Consider the following 20,072-nt stretch of genomic DNA (forward strand, 5'->3'; position numbering starts at 1 on the left):
TTTCCAGCCTTCGGTGTCTGCCTCCAAAAGAGGGTTCCTCTAAGTTCTCCCGCTTGGGAACTGACTCACAGATATCTTCTTGATCTCAAGACCTGGAGAAGCAGATGCCTCCTCTGTGGCCTGCCGCTGAAAGCTTTCCTTCTCCATCCTAGTTTCCTGACATGAGGCCATCTTCCTTCCCTAGAAGACTGGCCCACTATTTCTTCCCTGTGTTAGGGGACACCCTTGCCCTTCTCCACCACGGGATTTTATCCTCAGAAGTCCAGCTATACTGTGACGTGCCAACCTTTCCCCAATTATGTTCTCTGGGAACTTTGCTTTCTGTGGTGGTCTTGTGAGTTCTGCGGAAAGGGAGAATTCCAGGCCACATACATCCAGGGGAAATTTGCTTCTAGGAAATGAAATAGGCTTCTTTTTTTATTGGGATGAAAAATAACACAAGGTGAAATTTACCATTCTAATCACTTTTAAGTGTAGTTCAGTGGCATAAAGTATATTCACATTGGTGTGTGACCATCACTGCCACCCATCCCCAGAATCTTTTCATTTTCTCTAGCTGAGCACCTGTCCACATGTGCAATGCCATGCCATGCCCCTGTGGAGGCCAAGAAAAACAGGCTACCCCAAGTCTAGCCTTGACATATGTACAGCGATCTTGGCCCCGGCAGCCATCTTAGGTCTCTGGGACTGGTAAATGACCCCTCGCTCCAGGAAGACTGACTGGAGCAAACACAATGATCAATCAGGAATGGGATGGCTTATCGTTGTAATGACTCATGTCAGGAATAACATGGCTTGATGTTATAATAGATCATGTCTCTTGGGTCGGTGGGCTCCGGGAGTGCAGGAGGAACAATAGAAATGACCGCCGGGGCCCGCCATCTTCCAACCCCCTCCCCCGCTTTCCTTAAACCTTGACTCTCCCGCCAAAAGGATGTTTGCCCAGGTCACGTCTCCATAGGTAACCGGATACCTATGCAGGAAACAGAAGTATCAGGACCCTCACCCCATACCCTCCAATCACCAAATACCCTATCATATATGGATGTGAGCCCATGCCCTGCCTTGGCCCAATAAAAGACCCCCACCAACTCCCTCCCAGTGCGACTTCCCCTACTCCTCTTTCCGGAGTCGAGGAACCTCGCCCGAGGGTGCCCACCTCCTCCCGGCGCGACTTTCCTGGCTGCCCCTCTCCTGAGGCCTGAAACTTTAAAGGCATCCCTTTAATAAATCTTGCCTTGTGCCCACCTTGCCTGGTGTCATGTTTATCTCGCCTATAAAACCTTACAATGTCAGAAAGAAAAAGGGAAAAACAGGAACAACATGGTTTGACATTGTAATAGATTATGTCAGAAAGAAAAAAAGAAAAAAACAGGAACATAGATAGGACTAGTAGTCGTGGCCCAATCACCTACTGACACCCCCTGCTCTGCCTTTATTTATTTATTTATTTATTTATTTATTTAAGTTTTTTTTAAGACAGAGATCACAAGTAGGCAGAAAGGCAGGCATAGAAGAGAGGAAGGGAAGCAGGTTCCCTGCTGAGCAGAGAGCCCGATGCGGGGCCCTGGGATCATGACCTGAGCTGAAGGCAGAGGCTTTAACGCACTGAGCCACCCAGGCGCCCTCCTGCTCTGCCTTTAAAAACTCTGACTGTAATCTGGGTCGGGGTCCAAGTTCTTACTCCGCTGATTCGGGTATACTTGGGCCCAAGCTTAAGCTTGCTGAATAAACCCTCGTGTGTTTACTTTGGTGTTGGCTCCTTGGTGGTCTCTCGGGCTTGAAAACTTGGGCATAACACTTGGAGGTCCCACCGAGATCTGGAAGACTCTTAGGACCCCAACCCGGAGGATCTTATGCCAGCTGGTGAGTGCACTCGTTTTATATCTGTTTGTGTGCATACCTTTCGGGAGCTCCAATCTGCATTTTTACCTGTAGGAATTCCAAATCTGAGTACGGGAGTCGACACTGGCTCAAGCGGACGCATGGCGGGCTGTTGACTGGGTGTCTTGGGGAGACATCTCTTTGCTCCTGTCTGGAGGCCCGGCTGCCGTTGCAGTTGGGCCCTGCCTGGAGGCCCAGCTGCTGTTGCGGTCGGGGCTTAACTTCCTTCCAGTTTTGTCTTTGCAGCTGCGCCGGATCATATGTCTTTGTGAGTGTGTTTTTGTTAATTGTCGTAAGTATATTTGTCTTGTTGTGGACTGAGGACATGATGTGACAGACACAGACAACTCCTCTGTCTCTGATGACTGACCGGTGCTCAGGCGTTAGGGAAAGAGCTCATTACCTGAGCATGGACGTACGAAAGGGAAAATTTTGGAATTTCTGCATGTCTGAATGGCCATCCTTTAATGTTGGATGGCCTCAGGAGGGCCACTGGTTGTCCTGTCTTTTTGTTATCTGTTGTGTTTTTTGTTGTGTTTGAAGAAATGGGGCAAGCAGAGAGTAGTAAGGGGACTCTGACTTTCATCTCTCTGTTCCTCCTAATAGATGTGGGGCTTCTCCCTTACTCATTTCTTGTGTTAATGGATGGCTATAACTGGAGCCAACTAGGGCTGGTCTAACTCGAGACTGGTCTAACTCCATAAGGAATATTCCCAAGCAGCTGCCGAAACTCCCTTTGTTTCGGGAATATTCCCTCTTTTCTCTGGCCAGACATGGACTGCCATACCCCTTCCCCCTTGCTGATGGGAAAACATGGCGTCTGCTCCTCTGTTGGAGTTGATGAGCTCTAAAACCAGGAATCGTTTCTCTGCCTTCTGGCAGTGCTTTGTTCTTCTGTCTCCCCCTTCTGTTTCTGCACCTGCGTGCTTGGGGCCTGCATAACTGGCCTCTAGACCATCCTTGGTGCTTCCTGCACCACGGCTCCTTCTCTCTTCACTGTCAAGGAGCAAGAAGAGCACCCCTGGACCTAACACCGCCCACTCCAGATCTTCCCACCCGTGTCTCAGGTAAACATTCAAAGTGGAGTGGGCCCAGGTGGAACGTAAATCAGTATTTGAACTAAGTTAAGTTATATGTCTTTTAAGTTATCAGCAGTAAACAGGAAACTTCATAGTCTACTGGAGGTCAAATAAGCTCATGTTGTTTGTTAAAATCTGTTAGCAAAGAGATGACTAAACTGATGGTTAATTCTCTGTCTCAAAGTTTTAATGGGTAATTGCTGAGATTGCTTTCAAGGTCTTTGGTAACCTGAAAGTTTAAAGTTTTGCTTGGATGACAAATGGAATTAAATTTGTTGGACATCTAGGTCTTTTCCAAAGAGGATAAAATACTAAGCCATTGATTACCGAACATACGTTTGTGCTTTTGACTTCTTACAGCAAAGAAACTAAGAATATTTAAACCTGTTGGTAAACATCTTTGTGCTTAACTGATTCATAAATTGGCATCTAAAGAATTCTGTTATAACCGTTCACAATTGGCTAATAACTGACTAGAGGTTAAAGTGTTTCTAAAAGTACAAAATTCTGCTAAATGTAAGGCTGATGGAAATAAAGGAAGCAACTCTGTAGGTAGGAAAGTAAGAGATACGTAAGTAAGATTTAAGGAATGGAAATGCATTTTGTTGAAGGTTAAAAAAAAAAAAAGAAAAGAAAAGAATAGCAGCCCCAGGGCCACTGTTTGAGCCAGACCCAATCGTAAAGAATGGAAGGGGAGACTGATCACTTTCCACTAGCCAGGGATGGGGGGGGGGTAGGGGGGAGAGTGGGCGGGGGTGGGGTGGGTGGGTGGTGGTGTCCAACCTGTTTGAATCTGAAGAGTGCCTGACTGTGAATCTGTCAGTATGGCTCCACCGCTTCAGCTACGGAGTCCGAGTGGGCTGCATCCTGAGTCTCGTGGGGCATCATATGGCATAAGGGTCATCTATTCCACAGAGCAGCCTGATCCAGGGCTTATATGGACAGACCTTAGCTAAGATGTTCCTAAGTTCCCGCGAGGGATGCAAGCAGAACAGCATCTGAACGATCCCCCTTCCTTTGCGACATCATTCATGATGGGAGAGAAATCCAGTAAACCCACTATCTAAGACTGCATGCTTAAGAATAAAAAGGAAAGACACTGGTATTAAAAAAAAAAAAAAAAAGCTGGCTTTCTCTGTTTAAAAGGGCAAAATTTTCTTAGGTTAATTGATCTGTAAATGGTTTTCTCTTTGCCTGCCCAGAGTTGTAAATGAGGTCTCTTTGACTCATAAGGCTTTTCCTTGCTATGCTAAGTAACTCAGGGAGTACTGCTAAACCAATGATAAACCTTGGGTTACATTTGGGTAAATGCTGTAACTACTCTAGAGGTTCTATACATTTCCTAAAGTTCTAATGTTTTGATAGGGTCATCACCTGGTAATTTAACCATATCTTTTCTGAGTTTTTGTCATTTGTAATTGTTTTAAAGCTGCATTCGGAATAAACCAGAATTAGTAACATGGAACTAGATGAACTGAAAGATTGTAATGTTGTATCTCTTAACGTTTTGTCTTATTTTAAGCATTACTGGTTCTGTAACGTTTACTCCTCCAGACTAGGGAAACTTTTTCTTAAGTTATCTGTAACTTAAAGATACGTAAAAGTATTCATTTGTAAACAAATCAAGGCATTCAACTTTTCTCTCTATCTGAACCCTCCAAAACCAAAAGGTCTCAGCAAGTATTCTTTCTTCCATGGCAATCCGTCATTTGCACAAGTTCAATAAGAGTCTGTTGTCCTTGTAACAGGACAGCATTGGAAACACTGGTTATTTTACCAAGGCTTTGACTGGAATGTCATATTTGAAAAGACCCAGATATGACCAGACAGCTTTAAGGAACTAAGGTTGACATTTAAAAAAATTTTTTTTATTTTTTATAAAATACAAAATAAATATATTATCTTCTTATCCCCAGGGGTACAGGTCTGTGAATCAACAGGTTTACACACTTCACAGCACTCACCATAGCACATACCCTCCTCAATGTCCATAACCCCATCCCCCTTTTCCCAAACCCCCTCCCCCCAGCAACCCTCAATTTGTTTTGTGAGATTAAGAGTCACTTATGGTTTGTCTCCCTCCCAATCCCATCTTGTTTCATTGATTCTTCTCCTATCCACTTAAGCCCCCATGTTGCTTCACCACTTCCTCATATCAGGGAGATCATATGATAGTTGTCTTTCTCTGATTGACTTATTTTGCTAAGCATAATACCCTCCAGTTCCATCCACGTTGTCGCAAATGGCAAGATTTCATTTCTTTTGATGGCTGCATAGTATCCCATAGGATATATATACCACTTCTTCTTTATCGATTCATCTGTTGATGGACATCTAGGTTCCTTCCATAGTTTAGCTGTTGTAGACATTGCAGCTATAAACATTCGGGTGCACGTGCCCCTGTGGATCACTACGTTTGTATCTTTAGGGTAAATACCCAGTGGTGCAATTGCTGGGTCATAGGGTAATTCTATTTTCAACACTTTGAGGAACCTCCATGCTGTTTTCCAGAGTGGCTGCACCAGCTTGCATTTCCACCAACACTGTAGGAGGTTTCCCTTTTCTCCGCATCCTCGCCAGCATCTGTCATTTCCTGACTTGTTAATTTTAGCCATTCTGACTGGTGTGAGGTTATACCTCATTGTGGTTTTGATTTGTATTTCCCTGATGCCCAGTGATATGGAGCACTTTTTCATGTGTCTGTTGGCCATCTGGATGTCTTCTTTGCAGAAATGTCTGTTCATGTCCTCTGCCCATTTCTTGATTGGATTATTTGTTCTTTGGGTGTTGAGTTTGCTAAGTTCTTTATAGATTTTGGACACTAGTCCTTTATCTGATATGTCGTTTGCAAATATCTTCTCCCATTCTGTCAGTTGTCTTTTGGTTTTGTTAACTGTTTCCTTTGCTGTGCAAAAGCTTTTGATTTTGATGAAATCCCAATAGTTCATTTTTGCCCTTGCTTCCCTTGCCTTTGGCAATGTTCCTAGGAAGATGTTGCTGTGGCTGAGGTCGAAGAGGTTGCTGCCTGTGTTCTCCTCAAGGATTTTGATGGATTCCTTTCTCACATTGAGGTCCCTCATCCATTTTGAGTCTATTTTCGTGTGTGGTGTAAGGAAATGGTCCAATTTCATTTTTCTGCATGTGGCTGTCCAATTTTCCCAACACCATTTATTGAAGAGGCTATCTTTTTTCCATTGGATATTCTTTCCTGCTTTGTTGAAGATTAGTTGACCATAGAGTTGAGGGTCTATTTCTGGGCTCTCTATTCTGTTCCATTGATCTATGTGTCTGTTTTGTGCCAGTACCATGCTGTCTTGATGATGACAGCTTTGTAATAGAGCTTGAAGTTCGGAATTGTGATGCCACCAACGTTGGCTTTCTTTTTCAATATTCCTTTGGCTATTTGAGGTCTTTTCTGGTTCCATATAAATTTTAGCATTATTTGTTCCATTTCTTTGGAAAAAAAAAAAGGATGGTACTTTGATAGGAATTGCATTAAACGTGTAGATTGCTTTAGGTAGCATAGACATTTTCACAATATTTATTCTTACAATCCAGGAGCATGGAACATTTTTCCATTTCTCTGTGTCTTCCTCAATTTCTTTCATGAGTACTTTATAGTTTTCTGAGTATAGATTCTTAGCCTCTTTGGTTAGGTTTATTCCTAGGTATCTCATAGTTTTGGGTGCAATTGTAAATGGGATTGACTCCTTAATTTCCCTTTCTTCTGTCTGTTGTTGGTTTAGAGAAATGCAACTGATTTCTGTGCATTGATTTTATATCCTGACACTTTACTGAATTTCTGTACAAGTTCTAGCACTTTTGGAGTGGAGTCTTTTGGGTTTTCCACATATAGTTTCATATCATCTGTGAAGAGTGGTAGTTTGACTTCTTCTTTGCCGATTTGGATGCCTTTAATTTCCTTTTGTTGTCTGATTGCTGAGGCTAGGACTTCTAGTACTATGTTGAATAGCAGTGGTGATAATGGACATCCCTGCTGTGTTCCTGACCTTAGTGGAAAAGCTTTCAGTTTTTCTCCATTGAGAATGATATTTGCGGTGGGTTTTTCATAGATGGCTTTGATGATATTGAGGTATGTGCCCTCTATCCTTTTGCTTTGAAGAGTTTTGATCAGGAAGGGATGCTGTACTTTGTCAAATGCTTTTTCAACATCTATTGAGAGTATCATATGGTTCTTTTTTCTTTCTTTTATTAATGTGTTGTATTACATTGATTGGTTTGCGGATGTTGAACCAACCTTGCAGCCCTGGAATAAATCCCACTTGGTCATCATGAATAATCCTTTAAATGTACTGTTGAATCCTATTGGCTAGTATTTCGGTGAGAATTTTTGCATCTGTGTTCATCAAGGATATTGGTCTGTAGTTCTCTTTTTTGATGGGAACCTTGTCTGGTTTTGGGATCAAGGTGACGCTGGTCTCATAAAATGAGTTTTGAAGTTTTCTTTCCATTTCTATTTTTTGGAACAGTTTCAGGGGAATAAAAATTAGTTCTTTAAATGTTTGGTAGAATTCCCCCAGGAAGCTGTCTGGCCCTGGGCTTTTGTTTGTTTGGAGATTTTTAATGACTGTTTCAATCTTCTTACTGGTTATGGGTCTGTTCAGGCTTTCTATTTCTTCCTGGTTGAGTTGTGGTAGTTTATATGTCTCTAGGAATGCATCCATTTCTTCCAGATTGTCAAATTTCTTGGCATAGAGTTGCTCATAGTATGTTCTTATAATTATCTGTATTTCTTTGGTGTTAGTTGTGATCTCTCCTCTTTCATTCATGATTTTATTTATTTGGGTCCTTTCTCTTTTCTTTTTGGTAAGTCTGGCCAGGGGTTTATCAATCTTATTAATTCTTTCAAAGAACCAGCTTCTCGATTCGTTGATTTGTTCTATTGTTTTTTTTGGTTTCTATTTCATTGATTTCTGCTTTGATCTTTATGATTTCTCTTCTCCTGCTGGGCTTAGGGTTTCTTTCTTGTTCTTTCTCCAGCTCCTTTAGGTGTGGGGTTAGGTTGTGTACCTGAGACCATTCTTGTTTCTTGAGAAAGGCTTGTACCGCTATATATTTTCCTCTCAGGACTGCCTTTGTTGTGTCCCACAGATTTTGAACCATTGTGTTTTCATTATCATTTGTTTCCATGAATTTTTTCCTGGAAAATTCTTCTTTCAATGGGTTTCAATTCTTCTTTCAATGGGTTGACCCATTCATTCTTTTTTTTTTTTTTTTAAAGATTTTATTTATTTATTTGACAGAGAGAAATCACAAGTAGATGGAGAGGCAGGCAGAGAGAGAGAGAGAGAGGGAAGCAGGCTCCCTGCTGAGCAGAGAGCCCGATGCGGGCCTCGATCCCAGGACCCTGAGATCATGACCTGAGCCGAAGGCAGCGGCTTAACCCACTGAGCCACCCAGGCGCCCTGACGCATTCATTCTTTAGAAGGATGCTGTTTAGTCTCCATGTATTTGGGTTCTTTCCAAATTTCCTCTTGTGATTGAGTTCTAGTTTCAGAGCATTGTGGTCTGAAAATATGCAGGGAATGATCCCAATCTTTTGATACTAGTTGAGATCTGATTTAGATCTATTCTGGAGAATGTTCCATGTGCACTAGAGAAGAATGTGTATTCTGTTGCTTTGGGATGAAATGTTCTGAATATATCTGTGATGTCCATCTGGTCCAGTGTGTCGTTTAAGGCCTTTATTTCCTTGCTGATCTTTTGCTTTGATGTTCTGTCCATTTCAGTGAGGGGAGTGTTAAAGTCCCCTACTATTATTGTATTATTGTTGATGTGTTTCTTTGATTTTGTTATTAATTGGTTTATATAGTTGGCTGCTCCCACGTTGGGGGCATAGATATTTAAAATGGTTAGATCTTCTTGTTGGACAGACCCTTTGAGTATGATATAGTGTCCTTCCTCATCTCTTATTATAGTCTTTGGCTTAAAATCTAATTGATCTGATATAAGGATTGCCACTCCTGCTTTCTTCTGATGTCCATTAGCATGGTAAATTCTTTTCCACCCCCTCACTTTAAATCTGGAGGTGTCTTCGGGTTTGACATGAGTTTCTTGTAGGCAACATATAGATGGTTTTTTTTTTTTTTTTTTTTTTAAAAGACACATTTATTCAGCGTCATGATCAGACTATTACATTTAGCAATCAACAGCATGGGTGCAAAAAAAAAAAAAAAATCTACATTAAAACCCTTTGTTGGAATGCTTTACACTTTCCACAGAACAGAAACTAAAATAACCTGTTATACAATTAGTCACAAATACAGTCCTCGAGTTTTTTTGCCCATACACATGAGTATTGTCTAAAACATGTCTTCTTTGTAGCAGCTAGGCCCTGCCACCACTGTGCTTGGTTGAGTTCACAAATCTGTTGTAACCTGTAGCTTCCCTGTCACTTCTCTGGCTCTCCTCTCCTGCTAAGCTTTGTTTCCTGGCAGTAATTAAAACCTTCTGCCACTGCCATAGCTGCTGCTGCTGCTGGAACCACCATAGCCACCTTGGTTTCGTGGTTTGGCGAAGTATTGGCCTCCACCACCATAAGGGCCAGAGCTTCTGCCTCCAAAATTGCCTCCTTTCATGGGTCCAAAATTTGAGGATTGATTGTTGTAATTGCCAAAATCATTATAGCTTCCACCACCTCCAAAGTTGCTTCCATCATTACCAAATCCGTTATAGCCATCCCCACTGCCACCATATCCACCACCACCTCGACTGCCACCAAAGCCACCTCGACCACTGAAGTTTCCTCTGCGACCAAAGTTGTCATTCCCACCAAAACCACCTCCACGACCACCACCAAAGTTTCCAGAACCACTTCGACCTCTTTGGCTGGATGAAGCACTAGCCATCTCTTGCTTAGAGAGCGCTTTCCTTACTTCACAGTTGTGGCCATTCACAGTATGGTATTTTTGAATGACAATCTTGTCTACAGAATCATGGTCATCAAATGTTACAAAAGCAAAACCCCTCTTTTTGCCACTGCCTCGGTCAGTCATGATCTCAATCACTTCGATTTTCCCATACTGTTCGAAATAATCTCTTAGATGATGTTCTTCAGTGTCTTCTTTAATGCCACCAACAAAAATCTTTTTCACAGTTAAGTGGGCACCAGGTCTTTGAGAATCTTCTCTTGAGACAGCCCTCTTTAGTTCCACAACTCTTCCATCCACCTTGTGTGGCCTTGCATTCATGGCTGCATCCACCTCCTCCACAGTGGCATAGGTGACAAACCCAAAGCCTCTGGAGCGCTTGGTGTTCGGATCTCTCATTACCACACAGTCCGTAAGTGTTCCCCATTGCTCAAAATGGCTCCTCAGACTCTCATCGGTTGTTTCAAAGCTCAGACCTCCGATGAAGAGCTTCCGCAGCTGTTCAGGCTCTTTGGGAGACTCTGACTTAGACATGACGGCGGTGGGAGGGGAGACTTTAACGATGCTTACTCGGCGGCGTTCACAGGCAGAAAGGAGTAACCTAACGAACGTATCTCGGGTTTTGTTTTTTTAATCCATTCTGATACCCTGTGTCTTTTGATTGGGGCATTTAGCCCATTAACATTCAGGGTAGCAATTGAGAGATATGAATTTAGTGCCATTGTATTGCCTGTAAGGTGACTGTTACTGTATATTGTCCCTTTCTAATCTACTACTTTTAGGCTCTCTATTTGCTTAGAGGACCCCTTTCAATATTTCCTGTAGAGCTGGTTTGGTGTTTGCAAACTCTTTCAGTTTTTGTTTGTCCTGGAAGCTTTTAATCTCTCCTTCTATTTTCAATGATAGCCTAGCTGTGTATAGTATTCTTGGCTGCACGTTTTTCTCATTTAGTGCTCTGAATATATCCTGCCAGTTCTTTCTGGCCTTCCAGGTCTCTGTGGATAAGTCAGCTGCCAATCTAATATTTTTACCATTGTATGTTACAGACTTCTTTTCCCAGGCTGCTTTCAGGATTTTCTCTTTGTCACTAAGACTTGTAAATTTTACTATTAGGTGATGGGGTGTGGACCTATTCTTATTGATTTTGAGGGGCATTCTCTGAACCTCCTGGATTTTGATGCTTGTTTCCTTTGCCATATTGGGGAAATTCTCTCCAAGAATTCTTTCCAATATACCTTCTGCTCCCCTCTCTCTTTCTTCTTCTTCTGGAATCCCAATTATTCTAATGTTGTTTCATCTTATGGTGTCACTTATCTCTCGAATTCTCCCCTTGTGGTCCAGTAGCTGTTTGTCCCTCTTTTGCTCAGCTTCTTTATTCTCTGTCATTTGGTCTTCTATATCGCTAATTCTTTCTTCTGCCTCATTTATCCTAGCAGTGAGAGGCTCCATTTTTTATTGCACCTCATTAATAGCTTTTTTAATTTCAACTTGGTTAGATTTTAGTTCTTTTATTTCTTCAGAAAGGGCTTTTATATCTCCTGAGAGGTTTCTCTAATATCTTCCATGCCTTTTATGAGCCCAGCTAGAACCTTAAGAATCCTCATTCTGAACTCTAGACCTGACATATTACCAATGTCTGTATTGATTAGGTCCCTAGCCTTCAGTACTGCCTCTTGTTCTTTTTTTTGTGGTGAATTTTTCTGCCTTCTCATTTTGTCCAGATAAGAGTATATGAAGGAGCAAGTGAAATACTAAAAGGGTGGCAACAACCCCAGGAAAATATGCTTTAACCAAATCAGAAGAGATCCCAAATCGTGAGGGGGGTGAAAGGGGATAAAAAGAGGTTCAGAAAGAGAAGAAAAAAAGAAAAGAAAAGAAAAGAAAAGAAACAAAAAAGAAAACAAATAAATAAAAAATTTAAAAAGAAAAAATATATATATATTAGGTAAACTAGTTAAAAAATGTTAAAAAAGAAAAGGGTAAAAGTTAAAAAAAATTTAGCAGAAGAGAAAAAAAAATTGAAAAAGAAAAAAAATTAAATTAACTGCAAGACTAAAGAATCATGGGGAGAAAGCCATGAGTTCCGTGCTTTGCTTTCTCCTCCTCTGGAATTCCGCTGCTCTCCTTGGTATTGAAACTGCACTCCTTGGTAGGTGAACTTGGTACTGGCTGGATTTCTTGTTGATCTTCTGGGGGAGGGGCCTGTTGTAGTGATTCTCAAGTGTCTTTATCCCAGGTGGAATTGCACCGCCTTTACCAGGGGCCCAGCTGAGTAATCCTCTCGGGTTTGCTTTCAGGAGCTTTTGTTCCCTGAGCGCTTTCCGTAGAGTTCCAGAGGACGGGAATGAAAATGGCGGCCTCCTGGTCTCTGGCCTGGAGGAGCCAAGAGCCTGGGGCCCCACTCCTCAGTGTGCCCTCAGAGAACAGCATACAATTACTCCCGTCTCCCTGGCCTCTGGCCGTGCTCCGAGCTCATCGAGCCTGCGACCGGTTCAACGTAACCCGGAGCTGAGAGCTCACTCCTCGGCTCTGTCTCTGTAGCCAGCTTCCCCGTTCTAATACCTGCAAGCTCTGCGACCCTCAGACAGCCCCGATCCTTCTGTGACCCTGTGGGACCTGAGGCCACGCTGACCCTGCATGGGCTTTACCCCGGTTTAGCCTTTGGTGTGATGTCCCTCAGCGGAACAGACTTTTGATTTTGAAAATCAAAAGACTTTTGATTTTGAAACTGATTTTGTGCTCCATTGCTCTGCCGCTTGCTGGGAGCCGGCCCCTCCTGCCGTGGTCTATTTTCCTGTCGCTTTGGATTCACTTCTCCGCAAGTCCTACCTTTCAGAAAGTGGTTGATTTTCTGTTTCTAGAATTGCTGTTCTTCTCTTCGATCTCCCGTTGGATTTGTAGGTGTTGCAATCTTTAGATAAGCTATCTAGCTGATCTCCTGCTAGCTGAAGTAGTCTCAGCCTGCTACTTCTCCACCATCTTGACTCCTCTCCTCTAAGGTTGATGTTTTGAAACCTGGAGTCGTAAAGCCCTTTGGAACTGTTGGCCTGATACCTTGCTTACAGAGTTCCCAGCAGCCTCACCAGGTGAGTAAAGGATGTCACTCCCTGGTAGGTGCAGAGCCTCAGGATACTTTGGGTACCTCAGGGAGAGTAATTCACCCAAATCGACAGGTATTGCAGGCATGTCTGATGCAAGTATGTGGCTTGGCTTTTGGCCTGGAGAGCTATTAAAAGTTCAACCTAGAGGTTCCTTGTAAGAAGTTCCAGCAAAGCAGATTCTAAAAGATCTATATGATCACACTCACTGTTCTTGCTGAGCTTATGTAAATAATTAGGCCAAGTTTGTTAAAACTGGACTTGTTTTTCAAATAAATTAGTCCTGATTTGGCTATCTCTGGAAAAGAGGGTTATTTTAGAGAGAAAAATTATGTCTTAATAGCACAGCTTTATGGGTGTTAAATTCTAAATTTGAGTGTTTTTAAATGTTTGTTTACCTAAGCTAGACAACTTGAAGTAAACTTCAGAGAAGTTGCACGATAGCTCATTTAGATGATCTTACTTTTGCCAGTCAATCAGCCCCAGATATAACGAGCATTTTGGAAATTACAAAGGCCTTACTGAGTGCCCCAGCATTGGCCATCCCAGATGTTACCAGCCCTTCCACTTGTATGTGAATGAAGAGGCAGGGGTGGCCAAAGGAGTTTTGTCTCAGACTCTGGAGCCCTGGCAATGGCCAGTAGCCTATCTTAGCAAGAAATTAGATCCAGTAGCAGCTGGGTTCCCCCTTGCCTCTGCATAATTGCTGCCATGGCCTTCCTGGTCAAGGATGCAAGTAAATTGACTTTGGGTCAAAATCTCATCTTGAGGGGTGCCTGGGTGGCTCAGTGGGTTAAGCCGCTGCCTTCGGCTCGGGTCATGATCTCAGGGTCCTGGGATCGAGTCCCACACCGGGCTCTCTGCTCAGCAGGGAGCCTGCTTCCTCCTCTCTCTCTCTGCCTGCCTCTCTGCCTACTTGTAATCTCTCTCTGTCAAATAAATAAATAAAATCTTTAAAAAAAAAATCTCATCTTGACCACCACACACGTTATTGAGGGCCTTCTCCGGACTCCACCAGACCAGTGGATGACAAACACCAGAGTGACAGGGTATCAGGCCCTCCTCCTTAACAATGACTGATCAGTCTGTACTCCAGTCACTGCAGGCATTACAGTCGTCTAGCCCATGCAGGGATCCTAACTGCCCACACTGAGATGGAGATGGAGCTGGAACCACATCCTTACCAACCCGGGCACTTGATTTGGATGCACTGCTGCCAAGTAGAAGACTTAGAGCTTCACTGGAAGGGACCCTACATTGTGATCCTGACCACTTCCATTGCTCTCAAGGTCGACGGGATTACTCCCTGGGTCCACTGCACCTACGTCTGGCCAGCTGACCCACATGCTGTTCTCAAGGACTTTGTTCCAGAATGGAAGAGCCAGCTGGACAGGACAATCCCCTAAAGCTGAGACTATGCCGCTCTCATGTACCCCACTAATGTCACTTATACTATGCCCTCTTCTTACACCAGTGCGGGGCATGAAAAGTAACCCTCATTGTCCCCCTTCTCCTCCTTACCTTTGGGCCCTGAATTATCAATAGATTAGTTACTTTTGTCAAAGACAAAGTCAGTACAGTTCAGCTCATGATACTCAGACAATACCAACCGCTGGACCTTATTACTGAGGCCAACTAGGACCCATGATTGGGTCCTTCCTTAGGTTCCTCTGAGAGGGGGAAATGTGGAGGCCAAGAAAAACAGACTGTACCCATCCCAAGTCTAGCCTTGACATAAGTACAGCCATCTTGGCTCCGGCAGCCATCTTATGTCTCCGGGACTGGTAAATGACCCCTTGCTCCAGGAAGACTGACTGAAGCAAACACAATGATCAATCAGGAATAGGATGGCTTATCGTTGTAATGACTCATGTCAGGAATAACATGGCTTGACGTTATAATAGATCATGTCAGAATGAAAAAGGGATAAACAGGAACAACATGGTTTGACATTGTAATAGATCATGTCAGAAAGAAAAAAAGGAAAAACAGGAACATAGGACTAGTAGTATGTGGCCCAATCACCTACTGACACCCCTGCTCTGCCTTTAAAAACTCTGACTGTAATCTGGTTCGGGGGCCAAGTTCCTACTCCGCTGTGTCAGGTATACTTGGGCCCAAGCTTAAGCTTGCTGAATAAACCCTCGTGTGTTTACATTGGTGTTGGCTCCTTGGTGGTCTCTCAGACATGACAACTCGGGCATAACACCCCCTTTCTCCCCGTCTGTGGGCCGCCTTCTCACTTTATAGCGTCATTTGCTGCAGAAACATTTTTAATTTTGATGAAGTCTAATTTTTCTTTTCATTGCTTATGCTTTTAGTTTTGTAGCTAAGAAGTCATTGCTGAAGCTAATGCTCTGGAAGGCTTTCCTTCTAGAGTTTCTTTGATCTAGTCTTCTAGAGGTCTTTGATCTATTTTGACTTAATTTTTGTATATGGTGTAAGGTGAGTTTACAACTTCATGTTTTTGTGTGTGGAAAATAGGTCTCTGGCATCATCTAGGGTTCATTGGTGGCAAGCAACAGAAACTGAGATAGGCTAATAATGGGAGTAGTTCTAGATAGTTTATAGCAATTAAGGGAAGGGGCACCTGAGTGGCTCATGGGATAAACTCTCTGCCTTCGGCTCAGGTCATGATCTCAGGGTCCAGGGATCAAGCCCTGAATTGGGCTCTCTGCTCAGTAGGGAGCCTGCTACCCTTCCTCTCTGCCTGCCTCTCTGCCTCCTTGTGATCTCTGTTAAGTAAATAAATAAAATCTTTTTAAAAAAAAAGAAATTAAGGGAAAATTGGGAGGGCAAAATCTCTGGAAGTCAAGAATATGTCTCCGCTCCAACAATCTTGCATGTGTGTATGTGTGTGTGTGTTGAAGGTGAGACAGCATGGTCACTGAATGGTTGCAATAAACAAGACCGCATGAAATGTAGGCTTGGGGTAGGGCAAGGGAGAAGGAAGGAGTGTTTCCCCAAAGGTAAACTAGAATGTTGTTATGAGAGTGGGGGAGGGGTACTGGGCAGGCCCAACAGTAAATGCCCACTCCTTTTCTCACTGAAAACTTTCTCAGAGCTTTTGATACTGCACTGTGAATCTCACCAGGTCTGGGAGACCAGAGTGTGTGATGTTTCTCACACCATTTGCCCAAGACCACTCTGGTGCATTTTACAGAGTTCATGTTCCACAGAGTGATTTGGGAGATGCTCTCATCTGCTAATAAAAATAACTCTGTACTTGTATTACGAGTAAGTTCAGTCCTGGTTGAGTCTTTTCTTCAGTGTGTAAATTAGACCCACCTTATGACAAAGGCATGGAGACACGTACGTGCCAGTGCTGAGCTGCGGTGGATTTGAACTTCCCAAGGAAGCTAGGAATCAGACCTGAGTAATTCTTTCATAAACTCACAGCTTGAGTGAAGCAAGCAGAAATACAGCTTATGCATTTTGGTGGATAGACTATCTGTGTAATGGGTACACATTTCTCTGTGATGCTGAGATATGAGGAATGACACATTTCTTTATTTTTTAAAGGAAAATTAAATCTTAGCCTAGGCCTTCCTCAGCAGGGCTGGTCTTTTTGGGGAGACCTCCACTCCTTTGGACTATTCATGACACCACGGGATTTCAGGTCAGAAGAGCTGGCTTTAAGGGAATGGCTACTTTTATCACTATTGTTCTTTTTTTTTTTTAATTTTTAAAAAGTTTAAAACATTCTTTTTGGAGATTTTGTTTGTTTATTTGAGAGCAAAAGAGAGCAAGTGAGCATGAGCAGGTGGGAAAGGCAGAGGGAAAGGGAGAAGCAGACTCTCCACCGAGCAGGGAGCCCACTGTAGGACTCGATCCTATGACCCTAGAATCATGACCTGAGCCAAAGGCAGATGCTTAACCAACTGAGCCACCCAGGCCCCCACTGTGTATTGGGCTGACACTCTGGGTGGGTTCCTGAGATGCCCTCTTCTCTATTCTTCTTCCCTGACTTCAGGATCAGCACAGCGCTCTTCATATAGCTCCCCAAATCTCTGCGGATACCCATGAAACCAAACCCACAGTGAAGTCTGCCGGCCTGTGGAGTGGCATGGTGGAAGGCTGGATCGCCCTGCAGGAGCCCCATCTCCTCCACAAGCTCTGGAACTCCAATTCCATTTTATAGCGCATCATTTCTACTTCTTACCTGCATGCATCAATGCCTCTCTGCCCTCCTGTGGAACATAGTGATCCAGCACGACCCTTGGGGTAAGGGCAGTGCAGACCGTGAGTTGGACTTCAGTCCCCCAGGGGGTTTTAGACATCTCAGGGCCCTGACCTCGGAGGCTCTGCCTTGGTGTCAGAATGGGGCCTGGCCCCAGCTCCTCAGAAGACAGCACGTCTTCTCACCACACTTTGAGCAGTGTTGGCCTAGACCTGGGGACCTGACACATCTCCTGGGGGTAGGAAGAGCTCAGTCTTTGAAACTCCACGGCTGGTCTCCCAGCTTCCAAAAATGGAGCGATCCTTTCTTCTCAAGGATCAACAGCATACAAACAATATGGTTCAGTTTTCATCTTCTGATTTAGTTTGCCATGCCTCAGCCCTGTGGAGCTGTGTTTTGGAAGTCCCTGTAAACCTAGAGGGGAGGGTCTGGCTATTGTGGCCTGGCAGGTGTCGGCATGATCTTGGCGAGACTCCTGGCTTGCTAACTCTTGGTGTCTGACAGGCTTATGGCTGAAGTGATCAGGGGCAGACAGATGTGGGGGCTGGCAGGATTTCATCTTCCCCAGGGCATAGCTGGGAATCCCATCACCAAACTGGGACTCTTCTGTGACTTTCAGGACCAGTGACTTTTATTTTCTGGTGCTTCTCCAAATTCCATGCAGGCATCCTTGTTTCAGTCTGTCACAGATCCTGGTGCTCCAGAAATAAGAGGCTGTTCACCAGGACCGCAGCAACCTCATCAGCTCCGGGTACGGTGGGAATGGCTGGTTTTCAGTCCAAAACTTAGGGCAAATTGGCCTGGTGATTTGGGGCCCTCTGTAGACAGTGTTAGGTCCCCCAATAATGGGTCCATGATTAAAGGAGCGAGACTGATACAAAGCAAAGGTCAAGCAAAGCTTTATTTCCTGCCAAGCATCAAGAATCAAACCAAACGTTCGGGGCCGCACCTCTTACAGAGAGGGCAACCTCTCTCTGCTTCACAGACTAGCTTTTAAGGGCAAAGGCCATGTGGTTGGGCCTGGCCATGCACAGGCAGCCAATGAAATTGTAACACAAAGAGAAAGCTGCACAGTCATGCTAGGTGACCAATTAAATTACAATTTACTCTAGAAGACTTTTGAACCAGCCTATCACCTTGGTCAGAACTGGGGCCCAAAAGGTGCCCAAAGGGCGGGGCCCATACTCCTTGGTAACTAGGGAGACAGTATGCGCCGCCCCCCGCCCCCCATCAGATGTCTCCACCTGGTCTGACCCACTCTTGTATTTGGGCTTTGTTACCTGGGACTGGTTTCCGGGATTTGTTTTTTTTTTTTTTTTTTAATTTTTATTTTTTATAAACATATAATATATTTTTATCCCCAGGGGTGCAGGTCTGTGAATCATCAGGTTTACACACTTCACAGCACCCACCATAGCACATACCCTCCCCAATGTCCATAACCCCACCTCCCTTCTCCTAACTCCCCTCCCCCCAGCAACCCTCAGTTTGTTTTGTGAGATTAAGAGTCACTTATGGTTTGTCTCCCTCCCAATCCCATCTTGTTTCATTTCTTCTTCTCCTACCCCCTTAACTCCCCACGTTGCATCTCCACTTCCTCATATCAGGGAGTCATATGATAGTTGTCTTTCTCTGATTGACTTATTTCACTAAGCATGATACCCTCTAGTTCCATCCACATTGTTGCAAATGGCAAGATTTCATTTCTTTTGATGGCTGCATAGTATTCCATTGTGTATATATATCCGGGACTTATTTTTAAGTAAGTTCCCCTAGGGAGGGGGCAGAGTCAATTTAAGTTTTACAACAAAATGGCAGTTCAACCAGGGTGGGGCCGCTCTGGCTGAATAGGCCCTTACAACAGGTTTCAGGAGGGAGCGATTGGGGCTTTGGTAGGAAGTTCTCAAGGCTCTGCCCAGCCTCTCTTCAAGGGGTCAGGTTTGGGGGTGAAGGACTGACATGCTGAAGGCAATAAGCTAGGACCAGTGGGAATGGGCAGTGGGAATGTTCCTGGTACTGAGAATGGAGGTCTCTAGAATGTGAACCAGGAGGCAGGAAGCTGGAGACAAGGGGCCTGCTGCCTCAGTTCTTCCATGAGTGTTGGGTCACCTTTTCTGAGCACCAGGGTTCTTTCTTTGGCCAAGTGAAGAGGGTTGGGCTAAATCTATTAATTCAAAAATAAACATTACTGAGCTTTGATTGGGCACCAGGCTCTGTGCTAGACAGATGTGACATTAAATAAAGCAAGATTCATGTCCTTGTGAAGATGATTTCCAAGGTCTCTCGTGTGAGTCTAGTAATGCCTGGCCCCCAGCTGCCGCCGCACACCATGCTTTCATGCACGTTACCATGATTGCGCTGTGCGACCGTCGTCCTTCCCACCGCGTGGGTGTCGAGTGACCCGTCTAAGGTCACATGGCTACAAAGCCACAAAACCAAATATGACTCCAGATCTTCTGGTTCTCAGTCATGGGCTCTCTGCTCTGTGACCTGCTGTCCCTGACCTTCCTTACTGTTCGTGATGCTTCCATCTTCCAGATTTTCCCACCCAGTGGACAAATAGTTTGCATTTGCCGAGCACTTGCTTTAGGTCCTGCCACCTGCATTCTCAGGGAAATCTCACAGCAACCTCATCAGGTTCTGTTTTTGTCATCTCATAGAGGAGGAAGCTGGCCAGAGAGGCTGAGGGCCTCACGTGGAGTTGGATGGCATGTCAGTGGAATTTGGTTTCAGGGCTGTTCTGGGGGTGCTGTGCTGCCCTGCCTTCTGGGATGGTGGAGAGAGACCACTGGGAGTACAGCGGGTTCAGTGCTCTCCTGCAGAGCTGAAGGCCTCCCCACTGGAGGATGGGGAGAGAGCCAGAAGGCTCCAGGGAGCTGGTTGTGATGAGGTCTTGTCCAGGGCCTGCTTTTGGTGACAGACTTCAAAGGCCTCAGGGACC

At 44.3% G+C, this 20,072-nt stretch overlaps 1 protein-coding gene and 1 pseudogene across 8 annotated transcripts in view; one reads left to right on the plus strand and one right to left on the minus strand.

Annotated features, from left to right (window-relative positions):
• Positions 1-1,373: 1,373 nt before the first annotated feature.
• Positions 1,374-20,072, plus strand: part of CDH17 (cadherin 17) — a 112,809-nt gene continuing 94,110 nt past the window's right edge. The window contains exons 1-2 of one of the 7 annotated variants that reach the window (XM_082722869.1): positions 1,980-2,152; positions 2,767-2,951. In XM_082722869.1, the coding sequence (XP_082578995.1) occupies positions 2,145-2,152; positions 2,767-2,951 (193 nt within the window). In that variant the 5' untranslated portion in view covers positions 1,980-2,144. The other 6 variants (XM_082722877.1, XM_082722879.1, XM_082722875.1 and 3 more) reach the window with 6 other exon arrangements.
• Positions 9,060-10,465, minus strand: LOC309859157 (heterogeneous nuclear ribonucleoprotein A1 pseudogene; annotated as a pseudogene). Its single transcript has one exon. The product of its transcript is annotated as a heterogeneous nuclear ribonucleoprotein A1 pseudogene (transcript).

Source organism: Mustela nivalis (genome assembly GCF_964662115.1).
Source record: "Mustela nivalis genome assembly, chromosome: 2".
Taxonomy (NCBI): Eukaryota; Metazoa; Chordata; class Mammalia; order Carnivora; family Mustelidae; genus Mustela; species Mustela nivalis.